Below are 21,833 nucleotides of genomic sequence, written 5' to 3' on the forward strand. Positions count from 1 at the left end.
TGAAACTGAGGGGCAAGAGCTGAAGGAGACTGTCTGATCCAAGACTGATTGACAGATATGGGTCTTTAAGAAGTGGAGAGTAAAGGTCACAGTGTCTCCATGGCTGCCTGGCTGTGTCTTTGGTTACCTGTGACCTGCGTCCTCGGTCCACATAGGTGCAGATGGGGTTGTACGCCCCTGTTCCGCACACATACAGGTGGGTCCGGTTCCACGGCTCAATCAGACGGATGAAGTTTCCACATTCCCCCTGAGGGAGGGCACAACAAAACCCAACAGGATTAGAGAGTTAGGTGAAAAAAAAAAAGATTCCGAACATGAAAATTCAATGGAAAAATGGTTACATAATACATCATGCCCCACTGATGGTTAATAACCCCTCTGCCTGACTTAAAACCATCACATCTATCATTTCCGCTATTGGCTGGCTTGTGTTTGGCGGCTCTGTTCCTTGGCTCGGTGTGTCGGCCTGGCCCAGGCTTCACATCAGACCACACTGTCAGAGGGAAAATGTTTCCAAACACCATATAACTGTGTGGCAGAAACCAAGAAAAGCAGTGCATCTGAGCTGTCAACTGTGTTTTCTAGGGGATTGAGGGTAAACCCAATTCAATGTTGTGTCGGACAACTGAAAAACATTTTGGTTAGACCAGCTCAAAGATTGTTGAGCTCAACAATCTTTGAGCTGGTTTTTAGAAAAGAGAGATTTTAAAATCCAATTAGGGTTCATTTAGAAAGAGACAAAGACATTAATGTGAAAATCTCTATGTTGGTGTGGTTTAATTATTTTAGTGGGAAGAATTTAGGAAGGGACAACACTTTTCTTTTTGGACTGAAGACAAAGAGGTGCTGCTGGTGAAGGCAGCTCTGTGCTTTCGAGGTCTGCCGCTTTCTGATCTCTATTTGTCTAACCAGCTGTCCGCCTTCCTGGTCTCAATTCACCCAAATCAAAACTCCAACTAAGAAATGTACAGGCTTATGATATCTGTTCAGATTTGTCCGTCATGTTGGCTGTTAGTGACAGCTGGCGAAAAAGAAAGGATGTACCAAGAATTTAAAAAAAAAAGATTGTACGCAGGATGGGGGATGAGCCATTTTGGCAGATCTTAACAACACGACAGATGCCAAGTCAGAGGTTTCAGAGAATGTGTTTTTGTGTGTGTATTTACGCATGTGGGCCTGCGTGTATTATGCAGCGCAGAGTTGTGCTCCCCCACAGAGAGCACAGTGGGGATGATTGCCTTTGACCTCCTGCCTGAACCGACATCCCTTCTGAATTGCTTTTGAATTGTCATCATCTGTCATTCCCTAAAAAGCTGCTGGGCTTGCCAAGATGTCTAACAGTAGCCAATTTTATTTCTTATTTTAGTGATGAAATTTCAAACCCACCTCTGCAACACAAACACACACACACACACACACACACACACACAGGCTCACACATGCACACATGAACACACAGAGGCCAATACGATGGAGCCAGAGGCGGTGAGAGGCGCAGGTCACCAAACACGCATAAATGAACATTGCAGTTGGATAAACAGCAGCCTGCACTTTTTACCAGCAGGGCACAGGCAGTGCTCACCCCTAACATGGATGAGATGAGTGTGTATGTGTGTGTTTCCTTGGCGGGGGGGCAATGTGTGAACAAAATCAAAAGAGAAGGTTTTTATGAAATTCAATCATGAGTTTCCATCTCATCCTTGTGGGGGTTGCGCTGGCGGTGGCTGTGTTTGAACGTCCGAATCGTATTAACACTTCAGACAGGCCTGTAGCCTCCAGTGGCTAGTTCATTTTGTCAGGACAACAAAGAGTAAAATAATTACTGTGCAAAAAGAACATTTGATTAAATTGAAAAAATAAATAGAAATATCTAGAATATGTATGAGATATGTAGGTTGGTGTGTGGAATAGGCTTTCAGCTCTCAATGAACACTGAACGTTGCACGTTCCAGGCTCCTGCGAGGGTATAATTGGTGGCAGCTGTATGCAATCAGCAATCAGGGCTGCAGAGACAGTGAATAAGAGCTTCACAGCTAGTCACACATTGGAAGGAGCTTCAAAATGTTCTTCATTGACCCCAGTGCCACAATCACATCTAACGTGTCCCCAAAAAGGCACAAGGAAAACACACTTGGGATTTTCCACAAGGGTGTCCCAGGTAAAATGTTTAAATGTGCAGCCGTGCACAAAGGACGCATGTTCACAGCTGTGCTGTACAATTTACTGGCACATCACAGACCCCCTATTTTGTCTGGACGGTTGATGAATTGCTTGAATGGCTTGTATGAAAACATTCAGGAGGTCACTGGCATGGGACTTTAAATTAGGGCTGCAACAGCATGATTACTTTTACTACGATTAATGTGTCCATTATTTTTTCGACTAGTTGATCAATTGTTCAGTCCATGCAGTGATAGAACATTGAGCACAACCTCCAATAGCCCAATGTGACATCTTTAAAGTTCTCATTTTATCTAACCAACGGTCCGAAAACCAAATAGAATTAATTTACAGTGATATACTGGAATTACTGACTTGCCGTTGTATGCCTCCGCCAACCAGTCAAGCTGCAGTTTACATCCATGTCTGTCCATACTCATATAATACATGTACTGAAGACTTTGAAGGAATTTGATCAAAGTAATTAAGTGTATTTCATCATAATTCGCCGAGGAATTCTTGAGTCATGGCCAAAAATGTGTTTTGGGAGTCACAGTGACCTTGACCTTTGGCAAACGGACGGACAAACAACCCAAAAACATTATGCCTCCAGCCACGGCTGTCGCGGGCGCAGAGGCATAAAAACAGAGAAACGCAGTCAATACTTATATTTGAGATGCAGGACCAGGAAACGTTTGGCATTCTTGCTTAATAAGGACTGAAGTGATTGTCACATCATCAAAATTCTTGGTAAGCCATTTTCTGTCAAGTGACTTATTAATTAAAAAACGAACTGTTTCAGCGCATCTTTTAATTTTCTATCACATTATTTGAATACTTACATTGGTGTCTTTCCCTGACAAAACACATTCAGTCTTCCTCTGGGGAGCAACAGGCCAGTGGATCTGACAGGGAAAAATCAACAATGCTGGTTAGCTGCAAACTCGTGTTGAGCTCATACCAGTTTAATGTTTGCGTGGGACATTTCTTACTATGAGTGGCTCCTTGTTGATGTCGTGCAGATCCAGAGAGAGGATATAATCTTTGCTGCCCACATACATGCGGTCATGGTCCTCGTCCATGCGAAGGATACGATAGTCGGTTGAGTTCAGCAAAAAGGAGAAGTGGTGAGCGGTGCCGGTTGACTTTAACTCTATAAAAAGGGACAAAAAGAGTGGAAAATAAATGCTTTTGTTTGTGCTTTGCCTGTAAAACTGTATTAGAAAAAACATACAATAACATTGGGACACAGAAACAACAGACATAGACACAGGAGATGTGTGTAGGCTGCTCATATTTGGCACAGAGATGCACTTTGGTTTGCCAAAGTTCTTTCATTCTTCCTGTACTGTACTGACATTTATATACAACTATACTTCACCAGCAAATAAGTTTTGAAGGAAATGTAATTGCTGGTATAATTATACTCAGAGGCAATTTAGTTTTTGAATGAAGTACTACATTTATTAATGGTAGTGGAGTTGCCAGGACGTGGCTGCGTTGGATGTCTGGAGTAAACAGCGAACGAATATCACACCAGAGACCGGGGTTCAAGTCCAGAGTCCTGTCTGTTGTTTGTCACATTTGTGGCAACAAAAGTGCTTTGGTTAAGATTTGGGAATGATCATGGTTTTCGTTAAATGTGAATAAACACATTGTGTTTAAAGTCACTGAACTTTTTCAATATTAAACTAGGCCAGGATCTTTCCCAAACCTTGTCTAGGCATAACCGTGAAACAGTGTAATAATGCTGTGGTCACTACAAGCAGATATTATACTGCAAGATGGATAATTTTGGCGGAAAATGATTACGTTGTCTGTGAACATTTTACTGATATGTTCGGTATCTACATATTTGCAACTTGCCAAATATGTAAACAACATATCCTTATGTTAATAAGAAGATGTAATCTGGTTGCGGTTTCCCTACAAAATGTATTTGCTGTAGCAGTTTAGTTGTATATAAATGTAATTTACAGGAGACAGGACACAGAATTGAATGGCAACATTAATTGTGGCCCGTGCTGGTTTTCCCTATTGGATCCATCTATGCTGGACTACTGCTAGTATCATGGGCTGCAATAATATAACATGGCTTCTATTACAAAAGGTCAGAAAGTAGATAATGTTCAGGACCTGGAGGTCTGACCCTGGGTCTTATTCACCTTTTTTCCAATTCTGTCGAGCCATGAAAGAAATGGTGGCCTTCACTTAAATCTCTTCTTGTGAGTTCTCCATTTCAATGGCAGCATGAAAAGATGCCGACCGCTCCCAGGCTCAGTCTCACATTATATCATACGTAATATTGCCACATCCTTTCCTCTGTATCCCTTTTAAAACTCTTTTGAAATAAAACTGCTCTCAAATGGCTCACATACAGCTCAGGGCAAATCACTGGTGTGTGAGTTTAAGTTACAATCGGCGTGTGAGGACAGATAAGTGGAGATCTGGTGTACAGAAAGCAGCTTTTTTTCCTGGTCCTCCCATTACCTCCCAAGCTGTTAGAGAATCTGATAGGAGGTCTCTCTCTTTCTCACACTCTTTTTCAAACTACGCTTGGGAAAGTGGAGCTTGAGGAAATTAAGCCTGCACTTGTACTGTTTAATTTGCACAGAAAACTAGAGAACCAGATAGAGGACCTGTTCATGTTCCACTTCAATGGGACCAGACAAACATCCCTACTGTTCTCTTCAACCAAGTCTGCGAGTCATTGATGATGAAAAAGACTCCCTCCAACAGCTACAACAGCTTTCCTTGACCAGGAGGAAGCAGAACGTGTTACTTTACTTGGAATAAAGGACAGCATGATGTTTTCCACCTGCGTGGGACATGTTGAAGTACTGACATGAATCCTCTGCTACAAAGCTTCTCAGCTGCTGGTGTGCTGAGCTCCTTCAGGAACTAAGAAATGCTGCCATCACGGTGCAGCATCACAGCACGCGGTAGGGTGGATAAGGTAGTAAACAGGAATAGACATGGCTGTCACCCATGTAATTCTCATAAGTTCCCTCCCGATAATGCTCGTTCCCACTTCTCTGGACAGAATTTTTTTAGTGGGCCCAGGTGTTTCGGAGTCAAATGTGTAGTTGAATCACATTGTGGTGATATGAACATACCAGGGTATTGTCTTGTCCCTGTGCAGGATTCAAGTTGCCTACCTGTACAAAAGGGATTCACAGGAAATGATGCAGTATATAATCAAGCGATACTGTTAGCCGTTTTATGTATTTGATATCAGCCTCACTGTTTAGTGTTCACTCTCCTGAAACAGAATCAGAGCCATATTAAGGTACTGCAACTTCAAACTGAACATTTCCTACTGTTGCTGCTTTACATTGAAACTGTTCAACTGGCGAAACACCTTTATTATGAAAGCAGTCTCAGGAAATGCAGAATATTTGGGACTGACAGCAATCGTCTGCCAAAAAAAAGAAAATATTTATTTTCAGAATTTTTTTATGAGTGGATCAGTTTGAAATATTGCAGGGAGTAATGGAAGAGGTTAAATGAGGACACAGGTGCAGGTGGTGACAGCAACCTGAGAATGAGGCCCACTGGATACCCCATGTTAAGCATCTACACTCATGCAACGACGGTACACACGGACATACCCAAATAGAGAACATCTTAAAACAGTAAATCTCCACTCTTTCTCCTGGAACACCCCTTTTCATTTTTAAATCTTTGTCTGCTTGTCAACCATACGCTCAGCCAACTAGCTGCTCTGGCAGGCCCAGCAGTCGAATGACACTGGAGCTTCAGGGACAGCCATCAGCTGACATCCCACATTTATCACCCCTGCAGTCAGATTCACACTCAGGGGTATCTGAGTGGGAGCCCGCTGGTGGTGACTGGCTGTCACAGGTCTGACGGTGGTTAGGTCAAAACAAAGTTCAGTGAGAGTGGAGAGACTGATAGAGGAGACAGACTAGACAGGCAGATAGGCAGATAACCTACTGCATTTCAAATAAACATTCATTAAAACACATTATCAGTTAACAGCTTCGAATGTCTGACAGCCTGTCATCATTCGCTCTCTCTTCTTGTCTGGGTCTTCCATTCAGCATCAGTGGATCAATATCTACCAGTTTTGGAGTAGACCTAAATTTGCCCTGAAAACCCTATTGATCTCGCTGAGGACACACGGATCATGAAAAATGAAAACCAGCAAGACATAGTTTAAGATAATTTTCAGTCTGAGCTGATTATTATTGCATTAGCATTGCCAATTTTAACAAAAATCTGAAAAAGAAGAAAAGAAAACATCTTTTCATGGAGGTCTGCATATTTCTGTTAAATTGTAAAAACAGTCAGTTGGTGATGAATGTATACACATGCTTTGCTTCATCACACCACACTTTTTTGTATGCAGCCCTGTTCTCAGGCTACATACAATTGTAGGAGATCATAATGAATGGGACATAATGGGGAGAATCAGATAGGGTACAAGTAGCAACCAGGACTACTTGTCATTCGCAAGAATTTCTCAACATCTACAACACGTGGAACTCATTCCAAAGCACGTTTAAGGCCTATGTGTAGACTACATTTCCCCTCAGCTAAAACACAAAGCCTTTATCAAAGCTATACACTACATTAACTCTATTCATCTTGCCTTTTTAATCTGTGAAAATGAAGTGGCAACATTGTACTCGGGAGAAATATTACATCTTTGCGAGATGAGACATGCTAAAACCCATTTTCTTTCGAAAAATGCCTGTGGCATGGTGAGATAAGGAGTAAAGTATGATAACAGTCCACCTCAAAGCACTCATAAGCTCTATTGTCAGCACAAATTCATCTTCTCAGAAGCATTCCTGTGTGTTGCAGCTCAGCTTTAATTGCCTGTGCCTCTGAAGCCAAGAAAAACGTTACAAAACAAAGCACAGCCTTGACATTGTGTTAAACAGTTGAATTCACAACCACCTGGTAAATTCAGCAATGATAGGGCACAAGTGTATGTCTTTAAAGACCACAGGATCTGGTGTATATCAATGAGTTTCCCAGCAAGGTCTTTGTAATCACTACCAGACATACAGGCAGACAGAGCTAAATCGTCTTTTCTCTCTAGTGTGCATGTGGAATTGTCTTTAGTTTGTTGAAGACCCTCTTTGTTGAATAAAACCCAATCTGTTCCTACTACTCTCCCTGAATGTGAATGACATCTGGTGGTAAACTGAGCCTTTAGTCTGTCCACCTGTTGATGTGGCTCTCTGCACTGTGGTCACTCTCTGCTCTGTTATGCAGCCAAGGTATGCGCAGCCTTCGGCCAGGCTTTGTACCATGGTGTGGTTTTCCTGGGTCACCCTTAAAGGGACATAGGTGACCCCTGTTTTGTATCTGTAAGGAGATGACGAAAGCTCCCAGACAAGCCTGCCACTATCAGCTTTGGAAATCTCCCCTTTCCTCCAGTCAGTGTTTGTGTGTGTGCGTGTGTGTGTGTGTGTGTGTGTGCGTGTGTGTGTGTGTGTGTGTGTGTGTGTGTGTGTGTGTGTGTGTGTGTGTGTGTGTGTGTTTGTGTGTGTGTTTCGGGTGAAAAAAGTTGGTGGGAGGAGGGTGTTTAAGGAAGCAGGCAGCAGAAAATCCAACATACGTGCCCAGGCATCCCAGGCATGTTCTCCGAATTCCCCGATCTACTGGTGTTCACATTCTCAAAATGTAGAGGTGTGGCCCCACCTTGCTGCAGCTTGTCTGCAGCCATGCATGCACAGATGTTTCCCTAAAAGGATTTTTATTTATCAAGTGAAGGACCCCCTTTTCTTATATATATATTGAGACTGTCTGAAACCAGAAAAAGGACATTATTGGTCATTTCTTTGAACAAGTACTGTCATTTCTCAGTAGCCACTGAAGAGATAACATGATGATGCTGTTTTGGCGCAAAAGTTTTTTGACTCTGGTTGATTGCAGTTTCAGTAAGTCTCCTACAGTAAATTCTTAAAGAGATAGTTAATCATTTTGGGAAACGCACGCAATCAACTTTTTGCCAAGAGTTAGGTGAAAGGATTGATACCACTCTCATGTCTGTATGTTAATTGCTAAAGCCAGGAGGTGATTAGCTTAGCTTAGAATAATGACTGGAAGCAGGGGGACGCGGCTAGCATGGCTCTCTCAAAAATTAAAAATTACTTACCAGCACCTCTAAAGTTGACTAATTACCTTACTGTACTGTATCTCTGTACACAAACAGAAATATAAAAAGTTGGACGAAGTTTTGGTTTTACAGGGAGGAAGTCACTGCATCTATCTGGTGTTTGCAAAGAAATTACAGAACACAACTCCTTGTAAAAACCCCAACTTGTCAGTTTTACATTTCTGTTTGTGTAAAAATTTAACAAGTGAGAAACAATATGTTATCAATTAGTGAGCTTTAGAGAAAGCTTTAGAGGTGCTGGTAGGCATATTTTTGAACTTTGGACAGAGCCAGGCTAGCTGATCTTCTCATTTAACTCTTGATAAGAAAGTGAAGGTAAGTTTTACTTTAACCATAATTACAACCTCTCTCTACAATCACCTTCAGACTCTGCATCAACAACAATCGTAAAAATGTATTGTTTGTTACAGTGTGCGAGATGGGTCTAATAAAATCTCGGTCTCAATCTGTGTCAGAATGTACAATGTCAATTTGATGCATGTCGCATTGTCCAATGAATGCCGGGTGAATCGAATCCCTATGATGTAAATAGAAAAAGGTATAAGGCACGTCATCAGTTCTTGTCATCCATCTGTGCCACTCTTATGCTTTGAAAATTCAGCTCCACAAGGTTCTCTTCTTTGCTACAGTTACAAAAACTTATTTTTCCTTTCGCCTACATCGTTTTGGTTTGTGTGTCTGTCATAGATGTACCGGTGTGTGCGTCCATGATTTCTTGCGTGGGTCATGGCAGCAGTCACAACATGAGAACTCGGTCCCAAGCTTATGCAAATGTCTGCGTTTTGCCGCAGGCTGTCAGTAGGCGTGTCTCACAGTGCGACCACAGATTTTTACCACGTTTCTCTCACAACTGTCAACCCTTAGCAGACACCGATCATAGAGGGTGCAGGTCAGACATGGCTCGTCATCTTTGGAACAAAGATGACTAAGATAGGGGTCATTCTGGAAGACACTGAAAAACCTGTTTAGTTGCTTAGGTATGAGAACTCTTTGATTCATCTGCCTGCTGTAAATGCATATAATAAAGGATTACAAGTGTCTGTGTTACATTCATTTCAAATCTGAAGTGCATACAGAATGTCTGAGGCCCTTGCTTCTTTGTAATTGCACAGGACTTAGAGGTCGTTGCAGATATCAGAAGAGCTGAACAGCAGTGGGAAGCCTTATCAGCCCAACCTGTCGCAGCTTTGTGTTTGCCTCCGTTCAGCACCTCATAATCAGCCTCTCACCACTCACTGGGGCCAGGACTATTGACTCAGTACACATGTCACTGGAACTGATTGCTGCTTACCTGTGTCTGTCAAGGAGAAATAATTGGCACCAGATTATGTCTTATCTCTGCTCTTCCGGATGCTGTCACTCAGATGCTCTTCACGCTTGTCTGCCACTAATACACTGTGTGTGTGACTGTGTGTGTGTGTGTATGTGTGTGTACATAGAAATAGAAGTAGAGCTCTCTGATCCTCACATCAAATCAGGGACACCTGTCTCCTGCTGCACAAATCAAGAGCAGAGAAAGATTGATTTAAGTAGTGATTTCACTTCCTGAGTGGAAACGAGAGATTATAACAAATCTATTTCTGCTGGTTCGGATGACAGGAAAGGTTAATTAAAGCATGAGGGAGTAGAGGAGGATCTCTGATTCAACTGACAGGGAAGGTCATTTAGTTTCTCTGGTCTGTAAACCCAATGTTCATTAAGTTCATGTTATACTGTACATCTAGTAATCAGAAGAGGATATAGTGGGATTACATGCAGAGGAGAGAAGTACAAGACCAGTGTAAATTCAACTCTTCTAGTTCTTACACAAAAGGAGGAACTATAATGAATTATTATTCTTCATTTTCCAGAAATCCAGTCAAGAAAAAAAAAATTATATTCATTTGCTATATTCAGCAAAAACCAGTGCAGTGTGACTACTAAAAGCCTGAAGTGCCTCATATGAATACTACCAGTACTTTTCACCCTACACACTCTGCCACCGACAGCTGCCCTCAATAACCCCGCAGGGCTGCAGGTGAAAGGTTAAAGGGCATGAGGGGTCTGAGGTGAAAGCCCATCCTGGCCCCCTCATGCACTTCAACATAATCAGGATTATCTCTGGGGGGGTCAGGCAGGGAGCCCGCTCCAAGCTGGGTCAGAAGAGAGCAGGGTGGTCATGATGATACTGGATTGGGATGCTTGAAGAGAGGAAGAGAGAACGGAGAGAGATGGGATAAGTCACCTCCCAAGAAATGTTAGAAAGGGGGGAGGACACTGATGTAGGTGCAGCTGTTTAGAACAATCAATTGAGATAAAATAATATGTTTATTGATGTCTTTAAGATAGTTTTTATTATCCTGTTTTCTGCTTGGTTACACATAAGTATAGTGAGACACATTTAAGAAGAATAAGATTTATACAATTTCTTAAAACATACATTTCAAATTTAAAAAAAAAAAGTAAGTTGCCATGAAAAATGAGAAATCCATATTAACGCTGAGCTGTTACACGATAAACCCCTGCCTTTCAGGAAAGCAGTGTGCTGGCTTTGGATTTCTGAAAATATGAAAAAAACTGCTTGGTTCCTCATTTTGTTTACAAAATGCTCTCTCCCAAGGCGCAGTCTGGGACCGTGGCTGGCCATTGTATGCACAAGTGTTTATGTGTGTATGTGTGGGGTTGGGGTCGTGCAGATGCTGCAAGCCGCTGTAATGATGATGAAGCTGTGTTTGTTGTTGTAGCTGCGCTGTCGCTTGCAGCGGGCTGGTCAGTGTGGCAGCAGTGGTCAGTGGTGACAACACAGGTTAGAGGGATTATGGAAAGGCCTGAATAATGAGACAGAGCTGGTGTGAGTGAGTGAAAAATCCTCCTCTCCCCAGCCGACCTCTGAGCTGGCACTTAGAACAAACACTCTCCCTCTCTGTCAGCTACACTAATAAACACCCAGATGCACAGTGCTTTTTCAGAGGAATCATTTCATTCCTATTTATAGATTTCTCCTGATCCTTTATTCAATTAAGGTTGCTCAAATTTGCATTGTCTTTGTCGATAAATCAGTTCAATCCTCTCTGATTTGAACCAGAACTGAACAAAGCCTAATTTTAAGAGTGCCCTCTTGCAACCTGTGTATCAAGGTCATGGCCAGTGTGTTGCTAGCTGGGGGCAATAAGAAGGGGTTAATTAGGAGGTAAATTTAGAGAGACCATTAGCAGCAAGTGTTGACTCAGGGTCCATTGGGGACAACAGCCACCACTACCCTGTCTGGGTGTTCCACTCTCCAGTCCAGCACTAAGAATCCACTCTATTCCCTGTGGTCATTTTTCACCCACAACAGCAAATGGTGTGGTGGAGGAGTGAGAATGGAGGGAGGAGTCCCAAGGGTAGAGAAGCCTGACAGCGCACGTAAGAACTTCCATTTATCAAAAGCAGGCAGGAGAGAGCCATGGAAACTCTGAGTCAAACTCTGAGAGAGCTCCTCACCAGCTAACACAGTGAGCCTGAGCTCCCTTCTACTGCTGCTGAAGGGGCAAAAACACAGCTCACAAAAGGCACACAGAGGCTCTCAAATGTGTATTCTAATTATGAGTTGGACAGAGGACAAAACACACTGATTGTGTGCCCAAACACACAAAAACACTGATTGAGATCTCAGCTGCTAGCTTAGGTAAAGAGGAGTAGTGCAAAAAGAGGAGAGAGAAGTTTTCAAAAGTCATGTTTTACCTCAGAGTGAAAGAAGTAATGAGCAAGCAAGATCTGGCAGTACACTGCTAATGATATAGACATACTGATTCACAAGTTAAACAGACATTACATACCTGCATGCAAAAATCTATGTGTAACATTAGAGGTCAAATGCGCAAATAAGCACTACTGCATAAAAGATGCAATAGATGCAAAAGACATAAAAGATGCTCTCTATTTGCTTATATGAGTTTCCCATGCTTTTGATGCATCCACTATCATATCTGAAGACATTTTTGGCCAAGTTTATGCAATAGATTCATGAAGTGGCATGTACTAGTAGGCTGGAAGATGCAGTTCAAATCATGCCTATTCCGCTCAAGTTCAAAAGATAATGGAGGGGAGTTTTGAGGAGTCTAATGGCCTGGGGGGGAAATGTAACCTGGGCATACTTGTTCATATGCTCTGGAAAATTTTCTCAAAGATAGGATGTGGGCAAAGAGTCTATTCACTGTGTGGGAGCGGCGTTAGCTGTGCTGGTACAATGCTGATGTAGCATTTCTTGTAGACACCCTGGACTGAGTTCCTCCTGACAGTATCACTTGTTTCAGCAAGTTTGACTGACAAAGACTTCTAGCCAATGTAGGAATTATGACTCTAATCTGTCAGGAATGAAGGAAAAAATTGTGTGACAAAACCACACAGTCCACAGAGGGAGCCAATCGAGGTGGATGGGTGGATAGGTCAACAAATCATAGGACTTTGACATGGGAGACCACTGTTCATTTCTCGTTTCCTACCGACATTTAGAGCTTTTTCTTTTAACCCTGACCACGATATTTCCCTAACTGTAACCAAGCCCTTATTTCAACTTAAACCATGATCTTTCCCTGACCAAGTTTTTTTTGTTTTTTTGTTTTTGTGCCTAAACCTAACCAAAACTTAACCATAGAGGTGTCAGATCAGAAAATGGTTTCATTTTGGTAACAGAAGTTTGTAACAACATTGGAAGGCACTGAAGAATGTTGTCCTGATCAGGAAATGAATATATGTGTCTTTCAGGAAGGAAAATACAAATTATGTATGTTGCTGTTTAATGTGAAGGACTTGGTGAAGATGGAGTGCTGGAAACTTGAATAAGTCAGGACATCGCTGTGCTTTTACATGTAAGGGTTGAATCCTCCAATAACTACTTGTCTAGATAAGGTTAAGCACCATCTGATACCGAATGTAGCTGGAGTTAACACCTTAAATCTTTTATATTAAAGAGGCCAAAATATGTTCTTCCTTTCAGTCATTTCAATCGACCATTCATTTGGACGATTTAAGATTTACAGCAGGAGATGGCCAAAGTCAGATAACCAAAATGCTGCTTCCTCTATTTTACATAATAAAACTGAATTATTGCTCAGTGAGGAGTAATGAGGAAACACATATCAACATCATTTATTATTTTCCTGTCCTGCATCGACCTCAGATTCTTTTGGCATTTCTGCCAGCCTTGCACACCATCCAGAACATTGTACAGATTCTTTAAAGATATTGTCATGGCAGCTCTACCAAATACTTATAGCATCTCCATCTATATAAAATTGTCCTCTCTATGCCTGGTTAATGCATTTTGACTTATCACCAAGCTTCCACTGACACCTTTCGTTTTCCTTGGCTTGTCTGATCCTGCCGGCATCCACTAGCCCCTGTCTGCATACCAGCCCATTGAGATAACACACCCCTTTTTTTGTTGATTCCTTCAATCCTTTCTTTAGCACCCAGCATGCCACAGGTGGAAGAAGAAGGGTGATGAGGGAAATATGTGCATGATGTGTGCAATGATGATTTATTTTGCTATGACTGTCAGGCTTATGTTCACCCATTAAAAGTATTTAACTCTAGCATGAAGGAGTTAAGAGACATGTCTAATGAGGTTCAACAGTGATGCTTCCATCCAAAGGTTGTGCAAGTTTTAAGCAAATTTCTCGAAAATTGACGAAATAAAATGCTTGTGGTTATATGGGTCTATCAGCTAGTTCTGTGCGAAATAACTCAAGAGAATGTGACATGATGACACATTCAAACAACGACCAATAAGTCTAATACATCATGGAATTTCATTGTTGCTTTCCAGCTAAGATTAATTTAATGGATGACTTTGTCCCCTGTGTCCATACACACCATGTAGTATTTTGTCAGCTACCCTGGAGACAGAGACAGGATGACAATTAACAAAGGTCACTGGCTGGAGCTGAACTGGGAATTTTTTGTAGTATGTGTTTTCAACTACCAGGCTACCTCAAGAGACAGAGGACATTTTTTGACCTTAAGAGAAAAAACAGAATTGTTGGGGGGTGGACTTTGAGCATTTGCACACATTTTCAAAGCATGATTTCAAAACATGCATTAAAACATTTGGGTGGAAATGCATTTGCTCAGCTGGAGCTTTGGTTTAAATGTGCTAATGGAACGTGGTATCCTTTGTTAAGTGCAATGCATTGCTCAAGATATAGCTTGTATGGGCCTTATCCTGAATCAGGCGTGAAATGAAATGGTCAATTAGAGGTTTAAGATGTGAATATAAACCTGACCTCGGTCCCAAATGACCAGACAGGGCAGCTAGTCAAGCTCCGGGGTCACCAGCATCTGTGGAGTTATCATACTACAGGCCACTAATGGGCGAGTGCCAGAAGCCCATCTGCCTCTGCACGGTTGACATAATACTGCATGCCCTGCTTCTGCATACACCCACTTGACCCCACGTCGGTGCTAGACAAAGACAGGGTCACCCCCGACCAGGTACGTGTCAGCACAGATCCTGGGTCGAGCCTTGTGCACTAATGCCATATGACAGGCAGAGGACAACCAGATAATGCTCAACAATCAGGCGGCTGGTTGCTGAGCAGCGTGACGTGGACCTCAGATGGGGTGTTGGAGTTAGGGCCTGCATTGAGGACCAGCTCATTTGTCTGACAGCCTTTGTGCTCGGTTAACAGCGAGTGGAAGTTTTGCCGCGAAGACTGAGACAGGCATGCATAACCATAACCTTTTGCAAACCAGCTGAAATGACCTCCTATGGAATATCCCTCTTTTTTTCCTATAGTATCTGCTGTACTGTCACATTCTTGATTCTTGAGATGGTAGACCTTTGATGCAAATTTTTGTTTTTTTGGCTCTATAGATGGCAATGGAGGTTTGTTCGCCACTTTGGTCCAGACTACCTCAACAACTATACCCCAGAGGATGACCCATAGTGACTTTGTTGGTTCCCTGAATTTTCTTGCAGCGCCACCAACAGGTCAAAGTTTTCACTTCTACATGATGGATGGGCTTAAATTTCTGTACAGAAATTCATGGTTCCCAGAGGCTGCATACTAACTTTGGTAATCCCCTGAATTTAGCTCTAATGCCACCATGAGGTTCACATTTGTGCTTTTTGGTGATATTGCCCAACAACTACTGGATGGATCACCGTGAAATGTTATTCAGAAATTCATGCTTCCTTCAGGATGAATTGGAATAATTTTGGTCATCCCATAACCTTTCATCTACTGCCATCATCAGGTCAAAAATGATCATTACTTTGGTCTAAGGCCAAATCCTGCAAAAGAGACATTTCCACCAGCCTCAGAAAAATTTTTACCATGTTAAAAGGCTATACTAAGATGGTGACCATGGTGAACATTATACCTGCCAAACATCAGTATGTTAGCATTGACATAACTGAGCATGCTAGCAAGCTGATATTAGCTATATCCTCACAGAGACACTAGCATGGCTACTTGTAGTCTTATTTGTCAATAAATAATTTCTAGATAAATTTACGGTCTTTGACAAGCGCAACAGAGGTAGCCAGTAAATATATAATCATTTGGTGTAGTAGCTGACACTAAGGAGAAGGTCAAGATTTTTCAAAACACTCTAGCTCAAGAGAAGTTTTTTGCAAACAGATCAAACATGGCATTCCTGTAGTAATCTTTTCCACGATTGGCCGACTGTGCACCGGTGAACCAACAGATCAGTATTGCACTGACCTCAGCAGATGATTCTGAGCGTAATTACACTCAGAGCACAAATTCTGCCTTTCCAATCTTTTAAGCTCTGTAACCTAAAAAAAACATATAAACTAGCAACATACTCGGACAACTGTTGATTATATTCTTAAACAAAAACACAAAGATATTCACTGACAAGTTATTACAGGTAACTCACGAGCAGTTATTACTGGGGAGCAGCCAGGGAACAATATTATGTTTTCTTATTATGGCCTTGGTGTGAGCAGCTTGAGCCCCACAAATGTGAGATGTTACTAGCTAGTGTTTCATTTATTGGGTTTGGGCCCAACACTGACTCTGCATATTTTAAGTATCTTTTATCACAGATCCTTCCCAGAACAGGCCAAAACAAAGCAGCAGCTTTTCTCCACCCCTTGTTTTGGTGACTTTTTCATGGCATGACAAGTTTCATGGTCAAGTGTGCAGGAATTTACACTTGACAAACAGACAAACTGATATTATATCTGCATATGACACCAGTTATCAACAAGTGCAGCATCCCACTGCTGATTTTCATCAAAAGCATCTTTTTTTTTGTCTCCCTTTCAACAATAACTGTTTTAATTTTTTGCAAGCATGAGAAGGCATTCAATGCAGCCTCATACTAATAGACACACACACACACACACACACACACACACACACACACACACACACACACACACACACACACACACACACACACACACACACACAAAAAAAAAAACAGACACAAACACATGCACAGACAAACAGACAGACTTGACCCAAACATTCAATGAAATACAGCAGAAAAGTTCGATGAGAGCTGTGAGAAAATAAGAAACTAGGGAGACCAACTAGTGAGACTAAGCTGACTGGCTGCTGTGAGTCACAGAGAATCTTGTCTACTTGGCATAAATGGGAGCAGATGAGTGGAGAAAACGAAGTGGGGGAAGATGACCGTCAGTCAAGGGCATTCATCTTTTTTTAGGGGAAGAGTGGCTGTAAGATGGATATGATGGTAGTGGGAATGGAGGGAGCTGAAGCAAAAGGAGAAGGGGCTGAAGAGGGGGAAGGGTTGGCAGAAAGGAATGCAGACAGTGGGAATGCTATAGAACATTGTTATGGAAATAGTGTAGTTTGGGAACATATTTAATTCATATCCTTGTTGCACTGATGCACCAATTGTTTATCTTTCGGAAGATGTCAAAATATTTCGTAGGTTCCATTTATTTTTTTACTTTTGCAACTCTATCATAACCACTTGCCTTGTTTCTATGTGAAAGGGTCTTTGTGAAGATGATAATTTGACAACTTGATAGCTGAGCTTATCAGAGGTTTGAAGGAAGGCGCACATCACCCTGTTGCAAACAGGTGGTGCACTGCAGTGTAATCTCAAAGGGCAGCAGTCAACTTTGACCACCTTAATGCCATCAGCCTTGGAATTATGTTAGTATCCTCCAAAAAAGAAGCACCAACTTCAGTATGTGAACAGAGGAATGTTGCACGTGATGATCTTTCCCAACATTAATGGTCTGCTTTACCTAAAAATGAGGGGGCTTCACAGAAAATAATTACAGGCTAAAAAAGACAATTTACATTCCAATAGGTTAAATATGTGCTTTGAAAGGGAACAGAAAATGTCATTCAAGATGAAACATGTTGGCAGCCATTACATCTTTAATGCATAATGTGAATTGTTTGCTAAAGGTAGGCCCCACTCTCTCATCCCAGCCTGCAATTAAAGCAAAGCTACCCAAGGTCAGTCTGAGTGACACGCTGACAGACCTATAGATTACTGTCTGTCTGTGTAATCCACGGCCTTTTTACTACCCTCACTGACTGACGCACTCACTCCTCCCATTTAAAACACCAGTGCCTGTTGATTTGGTGGCTTTCATGTTTGATGGACAGATGGGACATCCTACCCCATGACCCTGTGGCCTTTTTCACACCCGTGACCATAAGGGTCAGTATGCAGAGTATGGCTGTTTAGGGGGAGTGGGGAGAAGATTTTGAATGGCTCTAGTTAGTGATAAATTAATACTATTAAGAAAAAGTTTCCCAAATGACATCGTGAGGTTGAATGGTGAGGTTTTGCAGACAAAGGAGGCACCCAAAGCAAAACTAAGAAACTGGTTCAGAGCCAGATGGATAAAATTATTGAAAAAAACAAAACAATTCAAGATAACATGTCTGCACCAAACAAACCACACCAAGACCTCTGGTTCACATAAACCCTTCATGTTAACACAACACAGCAGTTACTTTCCACCAGGCATGAAATGGGCAAATAAGGTTGCCCACTGTTCAGATTACAGGCTTTATCAATTACATGCACCAAGTGGAACAGAACTCTATGCACTCAAAAACAAACAGTGAATTAGAAAATGGCTGTGATTTCTCTGGCATGTTATTGTTGGCAGTTCTGCTCGGTGAGATTTAGCATGCACACAGGCAGAGATAGATAAGAAATGTTGAAATGTCTGTTCCAACAGTTAAACAGTCATAATGCAACACACTGAAAACCATGGTGGTAGTATCTCATAACCCGCTTATTAATTTGTGCAGTAGACTTCAGCAGTTCATAGCTATTTGGCTTTATACTGAAAGCAACACGTCTGCACATCCAGGTGGGAGATGCTCATACAGGTTTGACAAAAGAAGGTATCAGCTGGAAGTACCTGTTTTGATTTGAGAAAGAAAGACAGATGGCGAGATATAAAGAGAAAGAGAAAAAATGGAGAGGAAGGCAAGAGTCTTATCAGTTAGGAGGAAGGCAACATGCGTGACAGTGGAAAATCTTGGTCACAGTTCCTCCATCCATCCTTACATGGGGTGTTGAAGGAGGCCAATGATTGCACAGACACATGGAGGCTAAAAACCCCTCTGATCTTACACTGTCATACCTTGTCATAAATCAGTGCTAAGCCATCCGCTCTGCACTGATAAGGCAACCAAACACAGACTGATCCACACCAGGAATGGAGAGAGAGAAAGACTTTTCTCTTTTGTGAGTGGTCGCTCTCGCTCTTTCTCACACTCCCATCTCCTGTCTTCGTTATCTGTTTTTCATTCATCAGATCTGAACAGTAGACATGTTCTTTTTTTCTGCTTGGGGCTTGTTTGTTTGTGGCTTGCCATATTTTCTCTTGTAGCTTTTCCAGCAGTCTGGTTATGATCATCTGATCAGTTAGTGAATCATTCGCAAAAGTCAAACAAGAATGGGAGTGCTGAGAAATGATTTTTTGATCATTGTGCAATCATGCAATACTAAAAAAAAAAAACTAAAAAAAAACACACATTAAAAAAAGTGACGACAAAGCTTTTATTTGAACTGAATTTGCCAAGTAGATATCACTCCCACAGAACTACTGTTATACCAAACGTTTGAATCTCATAAAAAAAAGGGGTCCAGTGAAGACATTTTTGGAAGGCAAATTCAGAGGTTATCACGATAGCTGCCTCCTTATCTTAACAGCTTATGTCATTTTGCAGATTGATAATGAACAAAAGTCCCTGTGTTTATAGCAAATATACGATAGTTAGTATTGAGATAACCTTTAAAAACCACCACTGCTTTTGGTCTCTTTAAAGGAATAATCCATTATATTTTTCTTGTTGTCTGCCTTGCCAAGATTTGGACATTAAAAGACTGATTTAAATCACAAACAGGTACGTGGGACCTGGTAGCCCATCTCAACACAAAAAATGGATGCAGCATAAATTACTTGTGCCTTGTGTATTGTATGGTAATTACAATGTCACAATGAAACGTTGAGTTTTTAGGAGCAGTTACATGTTAGGAGGTATCGTATTTAACTCTTTCATCAACAAAACCCATTTAGCTCCACACCTGATGTATCTGGAAATGCTGCGCAGTGATGCTGGACACATGAATGTATGGGTGGTTTGTCAAGCTGAAACCACAACAGCATGAGTACAATTTGTAAAAAGCAAAAGCTAGTCTAATCTGTGCAACTACAAAAAAAATGCGTGTGTTTGGTGACAAAACAATCCAGTTAAATATCGCAGCATGCGCTGCAGTGTTACAGCTAAAATAAATGTGAAGTTCCTGCTGTTTTTATGGTCTAATTTGTTCACAATGTATTGCAATGGTTTGTGACTAATTAATTATGCATTGCTGGTTTAATAGGACAATGTAATCTGGCCACGGTAGTGAAAAGGCAAATTTCATGCTGTGCACCAATCCTGTATGTGAATGACTTTAGTATAATCAAAAGCCATGGAGTAATGAATTCCAACCTTTTTATACTTTTGAAATGCAATTACACTTGAACAAAGCATCATTTAGGTCGGAGATCTTCCCAATGGCAAAAGACATTTTTTTGTTTCCTCTGTCTGACTCTCAGTTGAGTCAACCACATTAAAACTAGATCTGTCAGCCATGGAAAAAAGTTCATGCCTTTGTGTTTGTGCCAGGAGGTGCTGCTTCCTATAAGCTCTCTGAGGGGCTGTCTGTGGTCTTCCATCATTGTAGTGCAGAGAAGCACAAGGTCCAGAGGAGCACATCAATTCATCTAACATGAAATCCTACAGAACATGAAAGCCCAGGATCATGGCCAAGCTTTGAGTGATGACTGTTTCAGCATTTGTGCCAAGAGGAGGAAAAGTGAGAGACGAGAATGATGAGAGACAGAGAAAAAGAGAGAGTAGAGGGAAGTAAAGGACAGACAGAGATGCTTTGAGCGTTAATGTCGTGCCAATGTTGTATGCCACTCCCCCTCCGCTTCCCCGTGGACATGAATGAAGTAAATGAATGATGGACCCAGCCCACACAAACGCCCCTCTTCTATTGAGACCAAGCAGTCCATTCACGGGGATGAGTGAGGCGTCGACACCAACAACAACAATAACAACAGCAACATAGGAGGCCCTTGCTCCTATTTCTCATGCATACATATGTATGCAGTCACACAGACACACACATATGGCACAGATACCATGGACAACACTGCCAAAAATACCATTATGGACACCTAGGGAGGGTTCCTGAGAACAGGGCTGACTAACAAAGCTCAGAGGCAAAGGGGCGTGAATGGGGCAGGCATGGAGAAAATCTTGGCATCACGTCAATGCAACCGCCACAATGATCAGGGATGAGAGGCCATCTCCTCCCCTCCACAATCAGCACAATATCAGGAAGCCCATCAGTGCATGAGCACAGAAAACAAGGCCTGGAAACCTCACGTTCCACCACATTCTACCCTTCCTCCTCCACTCGGCTCATCTTTGTTGTTCTTCCAGGATGAGATGGGTTCAGGGGCTTCTCAACCACACAGGGGTGATCTCAGAGGTCTGACCTTCAAACTTAGGCATTACTTTACTAAAGCCACAGCAGCTAATGGAACAGGGGGAATACAAATCTGATTGAAGGGAGATCAATCTGACAAGGAAGGTTTTGCTATTTACCAGTCATTTACATCTCAAATCTTGAAGGTGGGCTTTGTAATGATGTTAGCATCTGACGGAGGCTCAGTTTTCACCAATTATGTATCCTGCAGAGAGAATTTATGTAGAGTGTATGAAAGCAGGAGAGGGTTAGGAAAGGATGAAATACAGCTCTGACGGAAGCAGGAGGAGAAGTAGGAATGTTCCTGCCTTTTTTAATCCAGTAGTGAGACACAACTACTGCAACCTCCCACAGGATCATGGTCAGACTCAACCACAGGCCTAGCTTCTCCCATAATCACATAGACAGCTACTTGGTCCTAATCCAATGTATACACACAGAGAGGCTTCATAGACTACTAGTCTGAATCACACACACACACATACACCTGAAAAATTTCATGAGGTTGTGGGTGTTTGAGGTTGCCCAGCTTCTG

The 21,833-nt window shown here is 41.9% G+C and overlaps 1 protein-coding gene across 2 annotated transcripts in view; it reads right to left on the minus strand.

Moving 5' to 3' along the window:
- The window catches only part of sema3fa (sema domain, immunoglobulin domain (Ig), short basic domain, secreted, (semaphorin) 3Fa), a 52,626-nt gene that overhangs the window by 18,107 nt on the left and 12,686 nt on the right, over positions 1 to 21,833 (minus strand). For both annotated transcript variants that reach the window (XM_040159804.1, XM_040159803.1), the window contains exons 3-5: positions 3,153 to 3,313; positions 3,003 to 3,065; positions 128 to 247 (exon numbers count right to left, since the gene is read on the minus strand). In XM_040159804.1, the coding sequence (XP_040015738.1) occupies positions 128 to 247; positions 3,003 to 3,065; positions 3,153 to 3,313 (344 nt within the window). The remainder of the gene's footprint in view (positions 1 to 127; positions 248 to 3,002; positions 3,066 to 3,152; positions 3,314 to 21,833) is intronic.

This window comes from Xiphias gladius, chromosome 21 (assembly GCF_016859285.1).
Source record: "Xiphias gladius isolate SHS-SW01 ecotype Sanya breed wild chromosome 21, ASM1685928v1, whole genome shotgun sequence".
Taxonomy (NCBI): Eukaryota; Metazoa; Chordata; class Actinopteri; order Istiophoriformes; family Xiphiidae; genus Xiphias; species Xiphias gladius.